Source organism: Drosophila ananassae, chromosome XR (genome assembly GCF_017639315.1).
Source record: "Drosophila ananassae strain 14024-0371.13 chromosome XR, ASM1763931v2, whole genome shotgun sequence".
Lineage (NCBI taxonomy): Eukaryota > Metazoa > Arthropoda > Insecta > Diptera > Drosophilidae > Drosophila > Drosophila ananassae.
Genome location: NC_057932.1, coordinates 15452293 through 15477011, shown reverse-complemented (window position 1 = coordinate 15477011; position 24719 = coordinate 15452293). Strand labels below are relative to the sequence as shown.

At 37.9% G+C, this 24719-nt stretch overlaps 2 protein-coding genes across 8 annotated transcripts; one reads left to right on the top strand and one right to left on the bottom strand.

The window, feature by feature from the left end:
- Positions 1–542: 542 nt before the first annotated feature.
- On the bottom strand, positions 543–24665 carry LOC6505056 (ecotropic viral integration site 5 ortholog). 5 transcript variants are annotated; one of them, XM_014904786.3, is made up of 9 exons: positions 24071–24665; positions 8506–8942; positions 6204–7239; positions 6028–6142; positions 5818–5835; positions 4822–5489; positions 4646–4763; positions 4478–4576; positions 543–2509 (listed from the first exon to the last, which is right to left on the bottom strand). In XM_014904786.3, exons 2-9 carry the CDS (start codon positions 8744–8746, stop codon positions 2372–2374), a joined length of 2433 nt encoding a protein of 810 aa, XP_014760272.1. In that variant the 5' UTR covers positions 8747–8942; positions 24071–24665; the 3' UTR covers positions 543–2371. The 5 variants fall into 5 exon arrangements, with proteins under 5 accessions (XP_014760272.1, XP_032308010.1, XP_014760270.1 ...); XM_032452119.2 differs by lacking the exon at positions 24071–24665 and adding an exon at positions 9015–9090; XM_044717399.1 differs by lacking the exon at positions 543–2509 and adding an exon at positions 3640–3914.
- On the top strand, positions 12812–16662 carry LOC6505204 (sphingosine kinase 1). Of its 3 annotated transcripts, none has more exons than XM_001965509.4 (2): positions 12812–13037; positions 14137–16662. In XM_001965509.4, exon 2 carries the CDS (start codon positions 14217–14219, stop codon positions 16149–16151), a length of 1935 nt encoding a protein of 644 aa, XP_001965545.1. In that variant the 5' UTR covers positions 12812–13037; positions 14137–14216; the 3' UTR covers positions 16152–16662. The 3 variants fall into 3 exon arrangements, with proteins under 3 accessions (XP_001965545.1, XP_014760315.1, XP_032308011.1); XM_014904829.3 differs by having other exon boundaries at positions 14132–16662; XM_032452120.2 differs by having other exon boundaries at positions 12812–13369; positions 14132–16662.
- Positions 24666–24719: the final 54 nt, after the last annotated feature.

Below are 24719 nucleotides of genomic sequence, written 5' to 3'. Positions count from 1 at the left end.
GAAAACGCAATTAAAATGTGCAAATCGAAATGAACAGTTGCTCAATGGAAGCTATAAATTGATTTATTTGCTTTAAGTATATTGTGAGAATGGGTGTGAGTGTTACAGTCTGCTAATTAATTTCATTGAAAGGATTGAAAGTCGTTGGCATTTGGGAGTGAAATTGATAAACTGCCCGACTGCCAAAACTCTTTCAACATTTATCGCAAAAATCGAACAAAAGGCGGAGTTCAAACAACTGGACTCGTACCGAGTCAATGAATCATCTTTCTGTTTGATTCCAAAATTTGCAACTATTTGCTAGACAGACTCTAGACTGTAGACTCTAGACTGTAGACTCTCACACACCCATCACACCTTAAACTATTTAAGACGTATTTTTTGTATAATTTGTGCCATTTTTTGCAATTAATTCTAAACTTTCAAATTTCTATGCCAAGGTCTTATGGAATTTTTGTATTTAATTATTAATTTTTTTTGTGTGTGAAGGCTGCTCTCATGGGGGACTTGTTATTGTTTTTTTGGGGAATGCTTCTTAAATGTCGATTCTGTTAACTGCTTTTAATTGGTAATACTGCCCCCATAGTTGGCAGCCCTTACATTTTATAATAATATTAATTAATTATTGTTTAATTGCATAGAACAAAAGATTCTAAGTCGGAAACAAAACTTCAGCATAATACACACACCTATCGGTTACATAACAAGTGTTTTTGTTTTTTGTGACACTATTTTTTTACAATAGGTATTTTGAAATCATACAATTTAAATTAATTATCGGTTTGTCATGATGGGCAAATCAATGGAATTACACAAAATTAAGTTTATCGATCCGTTATAGTTATCGTTATCGTTAATCGGTTTTAATAGCGGTATAAGTAACAAACCTAATAAAAAAAATATATATATAAAACACACACACTGAGGACGTCTTGTGGGAGTAACAAAATGATAATAAAAACTTGATAAACAAAAACTAGAATATTGCACATGAAAAACGGTTCAACCTGATTCTTATTGTATTGTTTTATCGGTTATCGGTTCGTTTATCGATAAGCTGCCAAAACGATATCATCGATTAATCGACAATCGGTAAGGTTTACAGTTAAAAAGGAACCATATATATTTAAATGAAATATTATCATTTTCAGATTTTCTTTTTTCAATATTTTCGTTATCGATTTTTAGGGTTAGAGAAGCGCTACCTGGTAAACTAATCATAATCGAATATCGTAATTTTGTGTGAATATCGTTCGTATGCGATGGTGGAAGGTTGGTCGATCCACCCTCGATTATCGATTATTATTATTTTTAATTCGTTTTTTTTTTTTTTTAACTATTTTGAATAGTCTGTATAATATTTGTGTTTCTGCACTTTTCTCGGCATTTGGCAACGCTTGTTACTTTTGTCTTTCGCACTTGGTTGATTCGGATTCTATTTAGTAGTTAGTTATAGTAGTTACCTTACTATTATTACGAGTTACATTACAAAAAATTCATGCCAGACACATTTTGGGGGGTAATAATATCATTCTACACAGTATTGAAATCATAATACAAAAAAATCAATGGTTTAGGGGGTATATCCCCCCCAACAATTACTATTATTTTTTTAAAAACTCTACACGGCCAAAGAACAATTTCGATTTCGAATTTTTTTTCTTTTTTTTTTTTGCTTAAAACTTACATTAAAATTGGTTTACAAGGATACTTTTGGGATGTGTTACATATATGTATGTGTGTGTGTGTGTGTGTATAAAATTCATTGCATTGAGGGGGGGTGTGTGTGTTTCTAGGGGTGTCCTTTATCTTAAGGATATCATATCTTTTTTTTTCACACCAAATTGCATTTGCCGCCTAACTCTCTTTCACTAAATATCATTTTTTAAAATAAATAAATATGAGTGTGTTTTTTTTGTTGTTGTTGTTTCGCAAAAACATAACAGTATAAAATATACAAAAAAAAAAAAAATTAGGAATTATTTAAAAATTAATCGTATTAAAATATTGATATCATAATAATAATAAAGTTTTTAAACAAATATTATACACAAATAATATTGTAATTGGATTGCCATCATAGATCCTTAATAACATCCTGTGTCCACTCCTTATATCCTTTCATTTGTGATCACAGGCTTGGGGAGTATATTGTATATATCGGAGTGGATATATTATATATCTCTGTGACTGTAAATCGGCGCTGCTGCTCCCTCCCATACATATACATATATCTGCGTATATATTTCGATTTCGATTTATATCCTGTAGTGTCCTGCGCTCCTCAGTATTATTATTCATATATTTTGTTAATTTCTCACTCGATGCCTGCTGACTTCTGGGAGGATGGGGGGGATCCGTCGTGGGTGTGTTATGTGGATAGCTCCGTACTGCCACGCCTCATCATGTTCAGATCGCTAAAGTCGATTTCCGTCGATTCGATCGATTGGATCGACGCACTTCTCAGTTTTGTGCCCGGAAATTTTCCACGACTCTTCAGTGCCGTCAACTATATTTTCATTTTTTTGATATAAATTACAAATATTTTACATCCATTAGGTTACATTAAAAAAAAAAAATATGAAGGGTGCCACATAAGCTTATATTTTTTGAGAAAAAATCATCGCCTTACTTCCAGAAACTCTAGTGTTTGAGAATCTGGAGATTTCAAAACACCAAAATGGTCTCTAAAAAGTAGGCAACACTTTTTTCATAGCATGCTTTTAAGGATATCTAGCAAAGTAACATAAAGTATCTAATGTGGCATTTATTCCCTTCGTATTTGAAGCAATTTAAAATGAAATTCTGTAACCATCAACCAGTTTACAAGATTATAGACGGATATAATCAATGAGAGAGCCAACAAGTGTATGGTTTACGTGAAAAGTGTCTTAAGTGCTTATATTACAGTGCCATGAGTTAGATAAGAGGGCATGCGAGCGTGCAGAATATCAATATTACAAATAAAACCCAACACTCCCTCCTCCATTAGACGCGAACATTTCAATTTCAGTATAATAATTCATAACAAGGTTGACAGCTTCAGGCCCTGGATGTCAGGCACTCGTGTCATGAGAAGACATCTCAAAAACATCATCAGAACGATCATCAGACGTCACTATAACTATGGAAAACAAATACTAACCGATGCATTCAATCGTTCTTCTAATTCTAAATACAAACACAAGGCGGCAGAGGGTCAATGGCCCACTAAAAAAAATAAAATAAATAAAAATAGAACAAGTAGAACCTCAGTTCTTGGTTCGTGTCTAGATTCAAAGCTTTCTAGAAGCTTTCTTCAACACTAAGCTACAAGTTTTCTACTAAAGATAGATTTTAAATATAGGATTTAACATCAATAATCAAATATATTTGTATTTTATAATATTATTAACCCACAATCTCCCTTTTGATTTAATTTCTAATAAAGTCTAATGCCTCTATAGCTTATGGAATAAAATTACATGCAATATGGGTTTATGGGGCGAGGTATTCTGATCAACTTATTAATAATAAATAGAATAAATGGATTCTAGGCTCTAGACTCTAGACACGTGCATAGCTAGAGGGAGGATTACTCTGGAGGCCGAAAAAAGATCTACAAAAATAGCAATTTCATAGAGACCTGGTATGCTTTTCTTTCTTTCAGTTTCTTGTTTTTTTTTTTTTTTTGAATATTTTATGGTGAGCCTGGACTTCTGCTGGGGTTTATCATATCGGGGAAGGGGTGTACGAGATTCTTGTGCGGATTTAAATATATATATCTTTATATCTTGGTTTATAAATGTTCTTCTGCTTGTGTTATGAATTGAGTTGCGTTTTGAGTTTTTTTTTTGTTTTTGGTTTTTATTAAAATTAGTTTAGCTTATCCATTTCCACGGCTCAGTGTCGGGGCTGGTTATTGGCGTGGGATACTATATAGTGTATATATAATATATCACAAAATAATACACCGCATTGTGTTTCATTTTTGTGAGAAAGAAAATTCAATGAGAAAAACAACAAGATTAATATCTTGACTTACAAACTGGCAGGGGGTAAAGGGTTAAGGGGGTAAACAACTAAAAAAAATCAAACAAAAGACAGTGTGTGAGTGTCAGTGTGGACTGTACAGTGAAGCTTGGACAACAAAAGAAGTAAAGAAAGCTAAGCTGGCAGGTGTTAGCCTCGATTATGGTTCTTAAAACACAACATAAACTTTTAAAATTTAATTTAAAATTTATAAAAAAAAAAATTATAGCCAACAGAAGGTGTTAATTGGTGAAGGTGATATAGATAGCCAGGATGGGTGGATGAGTAACAGGTGGGATGTGCTCCTTCGCTGGCACTTCAACCAAACAAACAATTAAATTAAAACAAATAAACAATCAACTTAAAATTAAACCAAATACCAAAAGCAATTGGAAAGGGATTAGTGAGATGGGTGTACCGATTCCTAGGCCGTTTCCTAGCCAGATCCTGATTCAATAGCTCTTACCTCCGCCTTCATGTCAGCCAGCCTGTCCTGCAGGTCCCGCACCTTGTCCGACTCATCCAAGTTGGCGCGCAGCTCTCCCTCGGCGAGCATCTCAGAGTTCTTCAAAAGATATAGATATATAGTATAGATCCAGATCTAGATCTAGATTTTGAAGAATTCCAGACATACCTTGGTCTCCAGTCGGGATATTTCCTGTTTCAGTTCGGCCACCGTTTGGCTCTGCTCCGTGAACTTGATCTTCACGTTCATCAGCTCGTCCTTCATGCGAGATTCCAGATCGGAGTATCTTCAAGGACATAAGAGTTAGGATCATAGATACATATATAGATTGGATAACCTTCTACCTATGCTGCTGTTCCCGGGCCTTGTTCGACATGTCCTTCTCCCGCGTCACCGCCATCTCCAGCTCCTCCTTGAGCTTCTTGTGCTCCTCGTCCTGACGCCTCAGCTGATTGGTGGAGACCTGAACTTGAGTCTCCAGCTCCATAACCTTCAGCCGCAGCTCCTTCAGTTCGGTTAGCGTCTCCATCTCCCGAATCCTAGTGGTCATTAGCTCCTCCTCCAGTTTCTGGGTGTGCTCGCTGCTCTTGGAGCTGTCGAAGAAGTTGGTCAGCAGCTTCTTGGGCGTGGAGTCCACGGCGTTGGTGGTGCGTTCGCTTTCGCTGCGCTGATTCTCGGCCAGCTGGCGCTGCCACTGGGTGCTCAGTTCCTGGACGCGCTGCTTGAGGTCCTTCAGCGACAGCGAGGCCTCCGCCTCGCGCAACTTGCTGGCAATCAGTTCGTCCTGCAGATGGGCCACCGAGTTGTCGGGCGTTGTTTCCCGCAACGTCTTCTTGTCCTCCTCCAGTTCCTCCACCTTGGCCTTGAGGTTTCTGATCTGATCCTCGCTTTCGGCGAGTCCTTGTCGGACTTTGACGAGTTCCTCCAGCAGACAGGAGACCATTTCATCGCGCTGCTTCAGAGCCTCCTCCTTCATGCAGAGCTCGTCGATGGAGGACTGTCGGGAGTTGTTCTGGGGGGGATTGGTTGGTAGGATTAGTTATTTTTTATTTTTAATATTTTTTAAATTATTTAATCATGCAATGAGTGGTTAGTTGGAGCTACTAAGCAGCTCTCTTGGCAGTTATCTTACAGCTGTGATTATGTTTTCGGTTTAAGTTATGAAAGTATGAGTTAAAAAAGTATTAAAGAAGTTAGAGAGTCTGATTAAAGTCTAAGAATTAGTCCCCATTCGATAATTAATATTATTAATAATTATTAATAATTAAACAAACATGCAAGAGGACCTCCTTTCGAACTACTAAGAAGTCAGTTGCAGTAGCAACCCAAAAGATACTTACACTGTCGATGGATACATTCTGTTTTTTATTTCATTTTTTTCATAATTTTTTTTTTTTAATTATTATTATTATTTTTATTTTTTTTTTTTGGAAGCACCACAACCACAAGAAACCAAATAAAATAGAAAAAAATACAGATGGATTAGCAACAGATTTGATTTTTAGATACGGGGGACAGGTGGCAGGAGGCAGAACCCCCAGGACACTTACGTTCTCCTGCAGACGAAGACTCAGGCCGCGGACCTCCTCGTTGGCGTTCTCCAGTTGGTGGGAGACCTCCAGGTAGGATCTCCTCAGCTGCATCAGCTCCGTTTGAATGGCATAGCTGGAGGAGGAGTAGAGTTAGTTAGTGGATTTCTTGAAAGGATTAAGAGACTAGATCCTACCTTGTTTCCTCCTCTTCGGCCCGGGAGACCTGACCCCGCACCAGGCGATCGGCCAGCTCGGCACTCTCCGCCTCGAGGAGCTCATTCCGCTGCTTGAGGAGGCAATTCTCTCGCCTCAACCGGCGCAGCTCCACCATCTCCTCCTGCTCCTTCTTCTTGAGGTCCTGGTACTCCTTCTCCATCTTCTTCATGCGCTTGGTGTTCAGCTTGAGGGAGTAGGCCAGATTGAAGAAGCCCTCGACATCGGCCTCGACCCGGCCGGGCAGCTCCTTCTGGAAGAACTTCAGCATGGCCTCCATGTCCAGGCAGAGCAGTGTCTCCTTGCCGGTGAGGAGGAGGGCTAGTGCCACCTTGAATATAAACTCCATGCCCTCGCTGAGGAAGACGTCCATGATCCGGCAGCTGAGATTTACGTTCAGGGTGGTCGTGTAGAGGGTGAGGAACCAGCTGGAGGCGTACATGGTCGTCTGGAAGCCCTGCTGCTGGAAGTGGATGTGCATGTCGGGTATCTGCTCCTGCACCAGATTCTCCAGCTGGTACATGCACAGACCCAGCTCCGACATCGATGGCTTGAACATGTGCCGCATCCGGTGCTGTTGCATGATCTGGACGAGAACGGCGAACGCCTCCTCCTCGGGCATCTGCATCAGCAGCAACCCAACAATGAATCCCGATCCCTGACAGTAGCCGACCTCACGATCGTGCAGGGAATACGCCTTGATCACATTGAAGAGCGCCTCCTGGCCGGGTCCGTCCTTCTCCTTGAAGAACTCCACCTCCGGATAGGTGCGAGCTATGTCCCGTCGGATCACCTTCTCGCAGGCACTGGTGGCCTTAATGTACTCCGCATACTGCTTCTTGTCCGTGTCGGCAGCTCCGCTCAGCTGTTGCCACACGATCGCCCGGAAATGATGCGGAATTCCGCGTCGCACCAACTCCCGGACACAGGGATTCTTGCGCTTCAGAGCTCCCTCCCAGTCATTGAGGATGGTGGCCCACGTGGTCCACACATCCTCCTCGGCCACAGAGTTTCCACCTGTAATATATTTTGATTAATTATCTTTATTCTTTTAATTATAATCGTAATGGAAGCTAACTATTATTCATAATGGCCTCTCCGACACTCTAAAATGTTGTCTGGCTCCGGCTCTGGTTGGGAAACTCTCGTAATTTACAAATATTATTTATAATTTATCTATCTATGTACGTCATTTGGCTCCGGTTAGTCATCGATTTGATCGAATTAGTCACCATTAGTACTCGAAAGAGACATTGCACTAGCTACTCGTCATTATCGTAGATAGCAGACCTTTTTTTTCCTCACGAGCATGATTTTTGAGTATTTTTACTCGAATTTCGTGACATTACTTGGGTAGAAAGGTAAAATAGTATCCAGGACAAGATATATCAGATGTCTGTATTAAATATTCTATAATTACATAGCCATTAGACTTTAGGAAGATCTAGATTCGGAATAGAGCATTATATAGCAGAATATTTGAGATTTTTTGCCTTATTAGCTGTCTTTTTTGAGAAGCAAGGAGAAGAGCTCATGATTTAAAATTTGTTTATTATTTATTATTTTTCAAAAAGGTTTAATATTTTAAAGGGCTTTGTTAATATTCTCATATTTGTTTATAATTTTAAATATAATATATTTTAAATATAATATATTTTAAATATAATATATTTTAAATATATATTTTGAATTTTATATTTCAATTATTTTTGATTCATTAGCTGCCCTTTATGAGAAGCGTGGAGGAGAGCTCTACTTTTTTTATTTATTATTATTTTGTCATATTTTTTTATTATTTTAAATTATTGTGCTTAACTGCTTTTTATTTATTTATATTTATTTTAAAAATCTTAGTTAACTAGACCCTATGAGAAACGCCGAGAAGGGAGCTATTTTTATTTAAATTTATTATTATTATTTTTTTTAATTTATGTTTTATTCTATTTAGCATTCAAATTCAAAGTCATAAAATTAAGAATATGACTCTAGTTCCATTGACATTTTTAGGAAAGAAAAGGCCTCTGAAATATCTTTAAATAAGGCTTAAAAAATACCTTTAAAACAGACAAACCTTAGCTAGGCTTTTTGAGAAGCGTGGAGAAGGGCGCTATTATTTGAGTTCTAGTTTCTTTTTGTTTTAAGCTTTAAAATTCAATTCAAAAAATTGCAAAATGAAAACAAATGCCATAAAAATGCCATAAACCCATCTAGCCTATCTATCTTTAAAACAGACAACCTGGTAGCTCGAAGGACCAAAAGTGCTAATAGAACCCTGTAACTTACTTGAGGTTAGACTGATCTGACTCGTGTCGGAGTTCTTGCGACTGTGCGTGGAGTGCAGAGAGTTTAAAGACTTGGCATCGCTCTCGATCAGCTTGTTGGCCGCCTCCAGCTTGGCCAGCAGATCCATCTCGGAGGTGGGCAGGTTCTCCTCGCCACTGCCTCCTCCTCCACTACCGCCCTTGACGTCCATTTTGGCTTGGCTCTCGGCTGATGCGGCGGTGGTCGTGGTGGTCAGGGTCATCTTCCTCGTGTCTCTCAGTCTCTACTGGTCGCTGGTGTAACTCCTCCTCCGCCTCCGGCTAGGTGGTGGTCTATAGTGTTTCCTTTTGGTTATCCTTTCTCGGATGATATCTCTTCTGTTCTTGTTTGTGATTCCCTTGAAGAGGCCTCTACAACCGCCACATTATGATCGACATAGTGCGGCACAGGTCAAGAATCTACAAAAGAAAGAATAAATATTATTTATTTAACATTTATTTGCTTAAAAAAAAAAAGATGATATTATTTACGATGTCAGCAGCCTAGAACGTGGAAGTGGAGTAACCGGTATCCGGGACTCTAGAGAAATGAACTCCTCTCGGGTATCTCCCTGGCATGTGCCACATAATACAGTGAAATAATAAAGCAAATATCACCAAGAAGTGCCTCTGTTTCTGTTTCTGTTTCAGTTTTCTGTTTTCTTATTTATTTATTATTTCTACTTTATTTATTTAAGTTGTGTTTTGTGTTTTGTTTATAATTCGTGCGCCCTACAAAACTCAAAAACTCAAAAACTGAAAACTGAACAATGGCAAAAGCTGTCAGGGCTTTTCTGTTGATTGCCTCAGAGGCCCCCAGAGACCCCAGTGCCTCCGATGGGTATATTCAACTCTACCATTTATAGATCAAGTTTAAAACTTTCTTTTTTTTCAGGCAATTACTATATAAGAGTCTACTATCTAGTAGCTACTGTACTCCGAAAAAAAGAGTCTCAAGTCTTAACGTTTTTATCAATAATTTTGGTCTGACGTTTATAAGTCTCTTTCCTCCACTACTATACCAGAAAATTATCAATTTCGAGAGGAATGAGATTGGAAGGAAAACAATAATAGACGCCTACCAGTATTGTTTTTATTAGATTGGTAACAATTATAGGTTTCTGTTTTTCTGTCTCTGATAACTTCCCACCACCACCACCACCACCACCAGCTCTTTGTTCTCAATTAATTTTTAATGCAGTATTAGCAGTAGAAGAGTGCTTCTTTCTTTCTTTTTTGCCTTTCTTCAAGCGAGAAAAAAGAATTCAAGCGATAATCTCAAGTATTTGTTGGAGAGTTCTCTTGAAACTTGAAACTAATCTGACATTCCACATTAAGCTTTTTATTCCTGAACAGTACCCCTTTTTAATGGATATCCCTCCAGTCGATCATGGAGAGTTCTTTTAACCCAATTACACCTCTGGAAAACAGCTGTGTCTGGGTCTCTATGGGTCTGTATGGCAAAGAAACACACTCTTTCCGAGTCTCTGGGCAGGCCATTATCTAATGGATTCCTCTCCACTGGCCAGACAATGGAACTCTTATGGATATGTAGGTCAGGAAACAATAAACAAACGAGTGTAGAGCTGCATTTCTTTCTATATTTGTTTCCATGCACTTGAGTGCTTCCTTCCAATTATCATTAATCTAAAAAAAAATTCCCCTCTTCTACTATGGGGGTGTGTTTTTTAATAACTATTTTTTGTTTTTTTAACAGGTAGGGTGCATCTTAGAGACGTTTTTGGTCTGATTCACTTTAGGTGCGAAGAAAAACCCAAAAACAAACCCCATTAAATATTCCATTTTGGCGTGACGGTCTTTATACTTTATCTGGCAATAAACAAACCTTTAAAAAATCAATTTAAAGGTGCGATTGAAAAGAGAGAACAGCAGCTGATACCAAACAAAGAAACAACAAGATTATAAAAATATATATACATATTTTTTTTTTTGACACCTGCATGAGCGCAAAAATTGCGATTTATTTACGACCAGCCCTTAAAGTCTTCTAATCTGCCGTACGATATGCGGCAGCGCGCCACCAGGTGCTTAACACTTCCCCCGAAATAAGTGTTAAAAGTTGAGCTCTTTTTTGGTGGAAAAACTGTAGACAGTTTCCGAAAATCCACCAAAAACAAAAACCACTCATAATTGTTGGCACTTCACGAGAATTCCGATAAGTTGACTCAGCACAATAGGCCACTGCCTCAGCCTACCCACCTGTCAGCATGTGATATCCGCGATAAGATCTGCGTAGGGACCAACATGACGTATACGCAGCACCGCCAACAGGTGCTGCACTTGCCACTTATCCCCTCGACCCACCACTATCTATCTATATACTTTGTATATATATATTTTGATTAAAATATAACACCATATCGCATGTAATGTTAGCGAACGATCATCAACGGGGTGCCGTGGGGTTAAGTGCCGTTTTAATGTCTGTGGAGCAAACAATAGCCATGTCGGAACATCGTTAGTGGCATGTGAAAGGTGCACACAGGTATGGGTGGGTACAGTGGGCCCTCGCCAAGGCCTACAAGTGACAGGTTTAAAGCCAAAACTCGGCTGATACTTGTTCCATTGGAAAAAATCATGTCTTTCTGAGTTCAGGTCTTTGAAAACTTTCATTTTTCATTAAAATCTGGTTTTAGAAAATTTGTTTCAATTTTTGAAAAATTTTCAAGGGGTACTATCATAAAAATTTTTAAAAAAATCTATAAAATTTTACTTTTAAAAATTTCAAAGCATTTCGAAAGAGCTTTCAGACCTGATTCAAAAATGGTATTGAAAATAGGTTAAAAAATTACCAAAATTAGACTTTCAAAAAATAGAAAAAAATCCAAAATCTCAAAAACTAATTTAAAAAAAAATTAAGTCTATATCTTAGCTATTTCTTAACTGATCTGGAAAAGAAAAACCATTCCTGAATCAGAACATAGAGTTCTTTTGAAATAAAATAAAAAAATGAAAAGATTTGGATACCAAAAATTTTAATCAATTTTTGAAAAATATCATGACGAATCAAATTTTCCTTAGCCAGATTTTGATTGGGAATTATAGTTCTCCAAGACCTGAGTTCGGGAAAATATAAAATTTGTAGATCGGACAATTCAAAATGGACATTTTTCAAACACTTTTTGAATCATAATTTAGACATTTCTCAACCGATTTTAAAACAATACCAATTTAAAATGGGAAATTCAATCTCCTTCGATCTGCTTTAAAATTTAATAGAGATTGAGAGAAAAAAAATTTTCAAATTTTTTTTGAAAAAACCATAAGGGGTACCCCTTAGAAAATTTTTGAAAATTGAAGTACATTTTTTTTGTTGAATTTTGCGATATTTTTAAACAATATTAAAGGCTATTAGAGCACTGATTCAAAAATGGGATTCCTTTTTTAAATATTTTGAAAAATGTCTGAAATATTCCCAAAAAAGTGTTTAAAAAATTCAGTTTTTTTGGAAAAAATTACCCTACCATAAAAGTTATAGCTCCGACCAACTTATATCACCATTTAAAATAGAATGTAGACTTCCATGGAACTATAATTCGGTAGAATTATTGATTACCGCCAGTGGTTGATTGATTATGATCTTTGCGATTAAAAGTAATGAGAAAGAAAGCCCAAATTCTGCTTCTCCCTAAAGGAGGCTCCACTGTACTCCAAAAGAGAGGAGAATATTATTCATGATTGCAATGCCAAAAAGCTCGCGTTCCAAAGTCAAAGGCAATTGCTCAATTGCAGTGGAGGAGAAGTGCAACAAGGACGGCCATATCCCATAGTCCAGAGATACACTGGGGGAAATTGGGGGTGAGCGATGTCTATGATCTATGTTAGTTGCTGTTGGCGACTGCGGCATGAGCCCAGCTGTTCGGAGAGTGGCGTTAATAAATCAAATAAATAAAAATACAAAAATCAATATAAAAAAAGAGACTGAAATTTCTGGAGCAGTGGAGCAGTGGAGCAGAAAGTGGCCAACTGGAGGGGAAAAAAAAACACAGAAAAAAAAAGATAAAGACAGCCGCAATATCTCATCGATACGATACGTGTTGATTAGATTTCGACACGACAAAAAAAAAAATAAAAATAAAAAATAACAAAAAAACAGAGTAAGTGAGTAAGTGTGTGTGTGTTGGGGCGGGAAAGCAGTCCAAAGTAAAAGCAAAAGGCCAAAAGCAAAGCATAAAGCAAAAACAAAAACAAAAAAAAAAAACAAAAACAAAAGCAACAATGCAATCGTAAAACCAAATCTCCATTGAAAATAAGGTTAGTTCACCCTCGCGCTTCGAAGTTTCAGTACGAATTGTCGTGTCAAGCGCACAGGACAGGAAGCGCCCCCTCATAACTACTATATATATATATATATATATATATATATATCTACCGATCGATCGATCGATCGTCGTAGCCCGGATCGGCAGCTCCAACACTATATAGATATATATCTAAACTAATATCTAAACTGTATCCTATGCCGGACGATCGCATGTGGACATCCAATTAAATGTAATGCCAAGAGACAGAAGCAACAATAACAAATAATTCAAAATAATATCAAAAATTAAAGAAAATAATACACAAAATAATGACAAAAATAATGAAAAATAATGAAAATTAAAAGAGACTACAAAAGGGCTGTGCGTTATAGCTTCAAAAAATAATAATAAAAATAAAAATTATGAATAGAATAAAATATAAATATATTTGTTGGAAAGGTGATAGTTCGAAAAAAGAAACAAGAAAATATAAATACAATTTTATTTTTTAATTTTTTCTTTGTTAAAGTTTTAAATCTTAAATGAAGACTGTGCTTTGGAATAAACTGGAAAATTGGCAAGGTGATAGTTCGAAAATTAAGTTTTATTTATTTTTTGCTAAAATTTTACATTTTTGCAAAGAACTATGTGCTCTGTTGTTAAAAAAAAATTAAAATAAAATTAAAATCATCTTGTGATAGTTCGAAACTCAAGCAGAAAAATATATTTATTTTTTCACTTCTTTTTATATTTTTATTTATTTATTTTTTCACTTTTTTTATATATAGTTTTCTTAGTTTAAATTTTAAACTTAACAATTCAAACAAAGCTTTTTATTATTTTTTTTTAAATAAATTTTCTTAAACAAAGAAACAAAAAACAAAAAAATAATTACACATTTTTTAAATCAACCATTAAGGAAGTGAAGCGTTAAACTGGTTTTTTTTATAATTAAAATTAAACAATAAGAACTTTCCAAGTGTTTTTTTTTTTACAAGTTACCTCAAGTGAAACAATAAATTAAGTAAAAATAAAATAAAAAATACCTAAAACCCACAAACGAAAACGAAAAACAAGTTTTTGCGACGAGAGATTTCGACATTTATGAAATTTTATAATTATATATAATTAAAATAATTAACGACAGCCCGGTTTTCAACAAAAAAACAAAATAATAGAAATAGAAAAAAATGAAACTAAACACTTTTAAACTAAAAAAAAATAGTAAAAACTGAAAAAAATAACTTGTTTTTTGAAAAAAAGAGAGAAAAAAGACAAGCTCTAATTTGCCAATTTTTTTTTACTTATTTTTTTTTTATATTTTTTATTTTTTTTTATGTGAAGACAAGGTCAAAGAGAAGGAGAGGAACGACGAAGACAGAAAACAAAACAAAGAGTGCCAAGAAACAAAGAGAGAGAGAGAAGAAGCATGACGGCCAACGAAGCCATCTCGGAGGAGACCATGCTGAGGAAGCAGAGCATTACTCCCCCAGAGACCTCCACTCCCTCCCCCTCACCCTCACCATCCACACCCACTCCCACGACCATCTCCGCCTCCGACTCGGAGCTGAGCGAGATCTTCTTCGTGGAGAACAGCCGGCGGAAGCAGAGCATCAAGATCCAGGTGAAGCTCTGCCCGGAGGGGGTCTACCTGCGGCGGGAGACCGACGAGGACGACCACATCAACGAGCAGCTCATCCGGATCGACGACATCATCGGCTCCAGGTACGGTCCCCGCTTGAAGAAGAGGGCCCGGGGTGGCCTCAACTCCTGCAAGAATCCCAATGGACCGGGACAGGAGGCAGCTCCGGAGCCGGACAGTGACAACAGTGCCTACCTGTACATCTATGCGTATCTGAAGAAGGAGAAGCCACTGCGGCGGGTGCAGACACTGAGGATTCTCCGCTTCCGCTCCAGCAACGACTACGGCGTGAACCTGAAGACGGCGGAGACCTGGCATCGCACCATCCGGCAGCACAAGCGCTCCAACGGCAGCAGTTCCCCGGCCGACACCGGGAAACAGCTCCTCATCCTCCTGAATCCCAAGTCCGGGTCGGGCAAGGGACGGGAGCTGTTCCAGAAGCAGGTGGCTCCCCTCCTCACCGAGGCCGAGGCGCAGTATGACCTCCAGATCACCACCCATCCGCAGTATGCGAAGGAGTTTGTGCGGACGCGGAAGGATCTCCTCGAGCGCTACTCCGGCATAGTGGTGGCCTCGGGGGATGGTCTCTTCTACGAGGTGCTCAACGGGCTGATGGAGCGCATGGACTGGCGGCGGGCGTGTCGGGAGCTGCCCCTCGGCATCATACCCTGCGGCTCGGGGAATGGCCTGGCCAGGAGTGTGGCCCATCACTGCAACGAACCGTACGAACCGAAGCCCATCCTGAACGCCACTCTGACGTGCATCGCCGGGAAGAGCACGCCCATGGACGTGGTGAGGATCGAACTGGCCCCGGGTGGGGACAAGCACTACGTCATGTACTCCTTCCTCTCGGTGGGATGGGGTCTGATCGCCGACATTGACATCGAGAGCGAGCGGCTCCGGTCCATTGGAGCCCAAAGGTTCACTTTGTGGGCCATCAAGCGGCTGATCACCCTGCGGACGTACAAGGGCAAGGTCTACTACCTAAGGGCCACCGCCACACCACCGAAGAAGTCGGAGCCGGTGGTGGAGATGGCCAGGGAGGCGGAGGAGAACCCCCAAGCCAACCGATCATCCCTTCCCGAGTTCCAGGACCTGCCCGAGGAGGATGAGTTGGATGCCGATCACTTTGCTGATGCCATATCCCTGGACAGATCCGTCTACCGGCAGCACGCCGACAGCTGGCACTCGGCCATGTCCCGGCGCACCGCCTACTACTCCCTGGGCGGTCCCAGTCTCCGGTCCAATCGCAGCCGGATGAGCATCACCCAGCGGATCGAGGCTGCCAATGCGGAGTTCGCCGAAACGATTCCCTCCGGCACCATACCCGGCCTCCAGGTGCCACTCTCCCCCGGCGACGGGTGGGTCTGCGAGGAGGGCGACTTCGTGATGGTCCATGCCGCCTACACCACCCACCTGTCGTCGGACGTGTTCTTCGCCCCGGCCTCCCGCCTGGACGACGGCCTCATCTACCTGGTGATCATCCGGAGCGGCGTCAGTCGCCACCAACTGGCCAACTTCATGCTCAGCCTCAACACCGGCACCCACCTGCCGGTTGGAGAGGATCCCTTCGTCAAGGTGGTGGCCTGCCGGGCCTTCAGGATCGAACCGACTGGCTCCGATGGCATTCTGGTGGTGGACGGGGAGAAGGTGGACTATGGACCCATTCAGGCGGAGGTGATGCCGGGTCTGATCAATGTGATGACCACCAGTGGGCAGTAGTGGCTGGAATAGTGGTTCTAGGGGGACTATTTTAATCCAAAAATACATTCAATGAATGTAGAATTCTTCCAGAAGACTCTTCTAGAAGATTCTTCAAAAAAAAAAAATAAAAATAAAATAGTTAGGAAAATAAAAAAAAAATTACAATTCTTGTGACCGAAAAAGGTTCTTAAGTTTGGAACCCAGCCCATGTAGATCTCTGGTTGGAGGCATCCTAGACAGATGAAATTTATCCCACTTATGTAGTATACACTGTACTTGTAGGTGATTAAGTAATAACCCAAATCTTGCCCCGTTCCATTCACAAAAAATGCACTCAAATGGCAGGCAACCATTCCACCATACTTTTTTTTTTTTCCATCCACATATAACACATAATCTATATATAATCTTTATATTATATATTTTTTTTTTTAACCCCAATCGGCTGATAGTGTGTCCGATATTGTTAATTATTTTAAGACCCAAACACGTTAGACAAATAAAATAAAGACCAATATCATATCATGTACCTCCCAGATGGATGTAACTTTGTTGGATTTCAGAGGGGAGTAGTTAACAGGTGTCTCCCTTGTTGTGGCCAAAAAGAGGTCTTAAAAATCAACAAACATGCTATAAAAAAAAAAAAAAAGGCGATATCAGGCCCCAATATGTACCTTTCGAGACGAGGGGCCTTGAGTGGGTCGGACACCCATATGTCGGACTAATAATCGGCCTCTGGTCGATGTTCAAGTGTTCCAGATTGGCCAGATTAACCCTGAAGACATAGGCATGGGATTACCCAATCAGGGGGTACAACTATTTGATTTTTAATCAAATTTTGTTTTTTTTTTTTTTAGCAAGTCTTTACTTTTAAAGAAATAATTTCCTTAAAAAGGTGGTCTATTTTTGTTTCTTAAGACCCTGGGATATAATTTCGACTTTTTTTCCACTCTTATCAGTAGCTACCCCCCCTTACTCTTACACTATAGAATTAGAAATAAAAATTTTATTTAAAAAAAATCAAAGCATACTTTCAGGAGTGATCTAATTTTTTTTCAAATTTTTTTTTTATCTTTTAGGCTCACATAGAGTATAGTTAGTTGCTTAGCTGGCAGTGCCCACTGTAGTAGAGTGTACTAGTGTTAGTTGGATGTCGAATTGGCACTTCGGACATATTGTTTCCAATTCGCTATCAACTCAACTCGGCCAGATAATTGCGCCACAAATCTCTACAGAGGAGGGGAATTAATAAAAAAAAAAAATAAAATAAAAGAAATAAAAACTAGAAATAATTTCAGTTAAGAGGCCTTCTTCCAAACACAACTAATGAATGGGAATTTAAAAATAAATAAAGATCTCAACGAGAGAGACCCGGGATGAGTAAGAATTCTTCTATTTTTTTTTTCTTATTTTGAAGAAAAATATGTATTTTTTTTTTCATGTAATTTAAAAGCGGAGACCCCCTTAATTATTAACGCCCACTGTGGCTGCCAAGAACTCTTCAGTTTCTACAGCCTTAAGCTCAAGTGCAGGCCCATAAAAAAATACAAACATATATCTAAAAATATATATATGTATATGTATGTATCTGTATCTGTAAATGTATCTGTATCTGTAACTCACATGTGCAGGCCACTGATATTTCTGCACTATTTCCACTCTAATTCATTCACAAAAGTTCTTCGTAGCTGAAAAAATCGTTAACTTCGCAAGCGGATGACTGATGGCAAAAACATTATATATATATACTATATACTATATATATATATGTATATATGTATATGGGTATATGGACTACCGTTAGAAGGCAACTGCCCACAGATGAGGCATCTGAAACACCAACACAGTCGCCAACTGAGTCTCTGGCTCTCTTTTAACTGCTCCGGCCATCCGTTGCGAAAGTGACTCACGGCGTTCGAACTTCAAAGTGCGGCTTAAATGCTTTCCAGCCACAAACTGGATTGGCAACAGGCTCTCTGCTCTGCTTCGGGCCAATTAGAAATTTTTAATACAAAGTATATACAAATATATTTCAAATATAATGGAATAAAATAAATATATTATACTACATTCATACAACTCCATTCTATCCTATCCCATTCTATAATAATACCACCCAATTTTATCAAATTTTATATATATTTTATAATAATAATAAGGAGTGGGCATATCCTATCCTAGTCCATGAACGAAATTATACTATCCTATCCCATTTTAAAATAGATCTATACCAACCTATCCTACCTATCCTTATATAACACGTACCATCCTATCCTATATTGAAATAATACTATTCTAATATAATACCATGAATTGCCTGTACAATTTTTAATAACTAATAAACTCCTATCCTATTTAATTCTACAACAATAATACTATACTATATTTTATTTTATAATAATACTATACTTTCCTAGAATGGTCTATAAAATCCTAGAAATTATGGAATATTGTGGAAGAGTATGGATTATTCTTGGTCTGTCTCTTGGGAAAATATTGAAAATGATTAAAAAATGATAGGAGATAGTATTGTTATAGAATAGGATGGGATATTTGGATATGATTGGATAGGATAGAATAGGATAGAATAGGATGAGATATGATAGATGATACATATCATGAGAGATATGATATATGATAGTGTGGGATGGGAGAGTAAGGATTATATCTCATACCAAATAGTATTATTTTAGAATTGGATAGGACAGGGTATTGAAGGAATAAGGTAGAATAGGTTAGGGTATGAGATAGGATCTTATTTCAGATGGTATTATTAAAGAATTGGATTATAATTATAACAGAATAGGCTAGTATTAATATTAATATAGTATCAAAAATATAAGTATCAAAAATAATAGTCAAAAATAAAGGGGTAATCCGTAGTCATTCTCACAAATAATTCCCAAATTCCGTTCCACTATCGAGTCTTCTTCCAAAAATGCCCTGCATGCCAGTCTATTCTATTATTTTGTTTCAAAAAATTCTATATTTAAGCCAAAAACCGCAAAGAAACCGGACATGTGTTCCCATCCAAGTACACCCCCCCCTGTCATCCAGCTGCCACCCAACCATGCCCACTCGAAGCGGACGCCACTGTAACAAAGCGATTAGTCAGAAACCTGATGGCTTTGGATTTGGCCAGCAGCTCCCCCCCTCCCCACGCCCTGCTCATTTGCAGCTAATTTGTTTATTTTTTTTTTTTACTTAAAATTTATGAATAATACATGGGTGACCGGAGTGGAGTTCATTTTCTGTTTATTTTTTTTTTTGCTAATTTGCTAATTAGCTGATTTCCGATTTCTGTTGCATTCCATTATTGCCTTTGAAGTGCAATTGCAGTCACGCCCCCCCCTTTATAGTTGTCAGATCCCAAGGGGGTAATCTCATTATCGGTATAACTGTAACTGTAATTTCTCCAAAAGGACTCAGGACAATAGGGCCTTGATTAAATCAAAAATGCCAGAACCCCTTGGAACTAAAATATTTATAACTTAATCCAAGTAGGAGAGTAGGGGGTGGTGGCCCCCCTCAAGACACTCTCCTACACACACTTTGTCCCTTGTTCCCAGAGACCACTGTAATTCAAGCCCAATCATCAAATATTCATGAGTGCCACGCCCAAAAAGGTCCACCACCCATCCACCCATCCACCCACCAAAAATAACAAAAACAAAACTGAAACTGAAACAGATACAGTTACTGGCAAGACCAAGCCCCGCAACAACAACAACAACAACTCTCATTAACCCAATTTGAACTGTTTGCTCGGGGAGACGGCCATCTCGCTCCCACCAACGCACTACCAACTGGGGCCTGGGGACCTGGCCAACACTACTATGGCTGTGACGTCAGCTGACGTTGTTTCAAGTGCGATACAGTTAGTTTTGGGGGACAAAATATAAAATAAAGGTTAGAAACTATACTCTGTAGTAATTTATTTTTCAAATTTATAATTATTCATATATAAATCATGATTGTTCATGTTCAATCATGTTATAGATTGCTCTGAGTCTTAATCTTTGTTTTCAAACACTTTTTACAAGATTTTCCAACACTATGCTGCATTTAAAACCTTCTTTTTAAACTAAAAATATATATATCTATTCTATTATGCTTCGATTATTACTTCAAAGATTAACCTAAAAATAAAATATATTTAATAAAATCTGATTGTTATTTTTAATTTTGCTCTGATTCTAAAAATGTATTGTAAAACATACTTTTTAAGACACTTTTCTGTCAAAATATTGAACGAAAAACCTAATTTTTGCATTATTTCTTAAAAAATACAATAATGAGTAAAGTAGGTATAGAGAAAAGTCGAAAATTCTATACCAAAAATAGTCTAAAAAAGTATATTATTCAAAAATTATTTCAGAGAAACAGTTTTTTCAATTAAATATTGATTAATAAGTTAAAATATGTTCAATTTCGTTTTAAAACTCACTTTCTATGTTAAAATATCAAAATAATACCTAATTTTGTTTATCTATTTACTTTAAAGTACAAAAATTAGTAATAATTAAAAAGAAAAGTCAAAAATTCAATATTTAAAATAGTCCAAAATAGTTTTTTATTCAAAAATGAAACAATAAATTTTCCAAAAATAAATTATTGTTAAATTTCTTATTCGATTTCGGAATAAATTCCAATAACTAAAATTTTTAAACAAATTTGAGTAGTATTTGGAAGCCCCGATCCCACTGTAGGGAAGCACTAATTTCCGATTGCAATTACCTGTCCACTTGGACAGAACTAATGGACCCGCCCGTCTGTGCTGTAGTGTGCCTCACAATTAGCGTAAATGCGAGTGGCAAGTACACTCCCTGGAGGCACCCCAGTTCCAGTCCCCAGTTCCCCTGACTTCTAATGCCGTCCCGAAATCACAATCTACTCCGGGAGCCAAAGAGCCAAGGCCGATAAGAAATTGGACGATTTTGCTTCAATCAGTAAGTCAGTAAGTGGCAAATACTCTCTCCCTCCCAGACTGGAAATGGGATTTGAGAACAATGGAACTTTATCTTTTGAGTACTAGATGCACTCGAGTTGAGGTCATTATGGTGGTGGTAAGTAGAGATATTAGTTCTCTAGAGATGTCTCTAGAGAGTCTTGGTTCGTAGAGACTTATTCCCACAAGATCTCAACCAAAAATCTTAATTATTATAAGTTTTTAATGATTATTTTGATTATAAACTAATTTAAACTCATTAAAAAGTAAATTCAAGCCTTATTTCCCATTTTTTATATATTTAAAAGTTAAAAAATAATAAAATAAGCATAAGAAACGTATGATTTTCCGGTGTTGGGTTAACAATTTGTTGTCTCAGTTGCTTCTAGACTAAAAATAAACAAGAAATAAGAGAAAAATGCAATTCCCATTCAATTTCCATTCAAAAAGAGGCAATATTTGAGCCGATTCGAGTTACAACAGAGACACCAGACACCAGACACCCAAGAAACTGGAACAGACCTACCTAAAATACAACTCCCAACTCTAGACGGATTGTGGCTGCAATTGCTGTTGAATGATTGCAAAAAAAAAAAAAAAAAAAAAATTAACAACAAAAGGCTGAAACTGCAAAATCATTAACTGAAATCGGGAATTGCAGCAAGTACAGTGGCTATTCAATGAAAAATAATGAAAAGAGTTAGGGAGGAGGGGTATTTGGGTCAAAAGATTTATTTTTTTTTATTATTAATTAATTGATAGTTTATTGAAAAGACATACTTTTTAGGCAATTTCCACTGATCCACTGTTAACGGTAAATCACAGTAGCTTACTCACTGTAGCAGTAACTCACTGTAGCCAAAATACCAACACGTAGCCAGTCCCCGAGATTGGCACACATTTTCGACCAGCCTAGTGGCTCCAGCAGCCATCAGTCCAGGTGGCAACAATGGCTCTGCTACACTGGTCGAAAATTTAGTGACTAAGCTATAATAATTTAATATTAATGGCTATTTAGTAAAGCTTGTTATTTAATCTTACAGATTGCCTAATTATTTGGTTTATAAAAAATAAATTAATATTAAAAAATATTTATTACAAAATAGTAGCTTTTTTTTTCTCTCTCTCTTTAAGCCTGGATGCTGTTTTTTTTTCTATTTTTCTATTGTTTGTTTTTCTTATTTCTTGTTTTGTTTTGCTTTTTTTTTTGGTAGCTTTTGTTGGCCATATTTTTACATAACGGTTACTTTTTGTGTCGTCACATGAGAAAGGGATGCCAATATAAAGGGGGCAGCTGCGCAATCGCAAGAGATTTTTGAGAAAAAAAAAAAAAATAATAAAAAATAAATAAATAAATAAAAAAAAAATGGGAATAAAAATAAGTTAAAATTGTTGAGTTTCTTCAGTTTTAATATTTTCCAGTTTTTTGTTTTTTCTTTTTTCCACAACTAGTTTTAGTTTCCTCTTCCGTGGGAGATTACTGTAATTTGTCAGTAAACGGTTTTAAGTTTTTTATGCCTTTTTTGTTGTATTTGTTTCCCCCACAAATAGAGAAATAGAGAAATACAGACTCGAGTGCAAAAAAAAAAAAAGATAATTTTTGACATATATATTTTGTAGATTTTTGTTTTTTTCGGCTCTCGGCCATTGCGGCGAAGGTCAAAAGCTCAAGTAACATAATAAGCAGCCAAAAATGGGAAAACAAAACAAAACTACGTTAAATATCATAAAACAATGCAAATAAAGAGTCGAAAAACACTTGAGTAGATAATTGAAAAACCCGTCGAAAGCGGTAAGAAAAAAACAAATATCAGAATTCCATTTTTTTATAAGCCATCAAAAAAAAACAAGTGTAGTTTTTTGTTCATTTTTGGCAAGAATGAAGGCTATCCCTGAGTCCCAAAAATCAACCTTCCACAGATAATGACAGTAGATGGCAACAAAAAGAGCACACCACCACCCACCCGCTATCTGAAAATTTATGATCATAATTAACATGACGATGACTTTCTGCTCCATGTGTTCCACAAGCTTTAATGTTCGTGATTTAAATAAATAGCACAACAGAAATTTGAATAAGCACGCACCACCATCTCTCCCCCGCACAGTGGAGTACAGTGAACATTCCGGAAGTAAAAAAAAAAATTAAATATTTAAAATCTGTAGATATTGTAGAGTAAGGGAAGTAATTTTTTTTTATCTTCCATAAGATAAACTTTTAATAATCAGAGTATCAGTTAGCGATGACTCACTGTACTGTGCTCCGCAGCCCACGTATTAGGAAGGCAGCAAGGTGGCAACGCTGGCTGCAAGGTGTCGCCGAGGTGGCAGCACGCATGCGCAGAACTTCAGAGCAAAGAAAGTGGGTGGAAAGGAAAAAGCAGACAAGGTTACAACAGCAGCTGATGTGTGGTGGGAAGTGGAGTGGAGGGGTGGAGGGGGAGGGGGAGTGGAAGCAGGACAACCCCATTATTATTATTATTATTATTGCTGTTGTTGTTGTTATTGTTGTTTTTGCAACGAAGCTGCGAGTAAAGAATAGGCAATGAAAGATGATGAATGATGATGGTGGCACTATTAATTACATTAACCTTGCCACTTTTCTTTTCTCTCACTGTATTTTTGGAGAAATGGTTACCGTTATGGCTGTGCTTCGCTAATTTGTAAAAAAAAAAAGGCAATAACAACAAGAAGAAGAAGAAGAAGAAATAGCCACAGTACAGACAAACGAAAGAAAGTTGGTTACCTTTTCTCTCTTTCTGCTGCCGCTGCTACTGCTGCTGCCTCAACTCTTCCTCTTGCTCTCTCTCTCAACACTCTTTCGTTGATAATGCTAAAAGATGCACACTCGAAAACACACACGTACACACGTCGCCAGTTTTGTTTGGCTTAGAAAATAAAATGCATAAATAAAGTGGGGGGTAGGGGTGGGGTTCATATCGAAAGAAACTTAAAGGAATTGTGGGATGCAGTGGGATGCAGAACTCACCTCTTCCTCTTCTGCTTTGTTGACTGCCACTGTGAATGAACCGTTGCTTTTGGTGGCGTCGGGGGGCGGGGCTTTCTTTTGTTGTTATCGCTGTCGCTGTCACAGCGGCAGCAACAAATTGCCGTTGCCCTTTTTTTTTCTCAATTCTTCTCTCAATTTGTTGTATTTTTTTTTTTGGGGAGTTGGGTGGTTTAGTTGCCTGGTGTATTTAATCAAAATGCATTCTGCGGATCAGATCAGCGTTGCCACTAACGATCCATCAACTCGACTCGTACGGTTAATTTAACTCAAAAATTTAGACGCCACCGAACTTTTCTTTTTTCCCTTTGATTTGTTTTCTGTAAACGTCACACATAGACACACGCGACACACACGCGACACCTTTAACGACAACCTCGCCCCAGTGCTTTTTTTATTTATTATTATCTTATTGGGGGAGTACTTGGGTATTCAATAATTTTCTTATTGGTCGAATTGCACTCGAAAAAAAATACAGTCTTCAGCGTTCAGCGGCGGAGATGTGATTCCAGAGTAGAGATGGCAACATCGTTGTTTTCTGCAAATTAGTGTTACCAGAATGTACAAAAGGTGGAAAAATCATCGATAACAGACATCGAATAAAAGCTATGCAGCGCCATCTATTGGTATT

What these genes read in the sequence shown, in the direction of transcription:
- LOC6505056 (XM_014904786.3), bottom strand. Translation starts at nt 8,746, where the DNA reads ATGACCCTGACCACCACGACCACCGCCGCATCAGCCGAGAGCCAAGCC. An exon ending in TCAGATCAGTCTAACCTCAA is followed by an intron (nt 7,240 to 8,505) that starts GTAAGTTACAGG and finishes AATATATTACAG; the next exon opens with GTGGAAACTCTGTGGCCGAG. An exon ending in GCCGAAGAGGAGGAAACAAG is followed by an intron (nt 6,143 to 6,203) that starts GTAGGATCTAGT and finishes CTCCTCCTCCAG; the next exon opens with CTATGCCATTCAAACGGAGC.
- LOC6505204 (XM_001965509.4), top strand. Translation starts at nt 14,217, where the DNA reads ATGACGGCCAACGAAGCCATCTCGGAGGAGACCATGCTGAGGAAGCAG.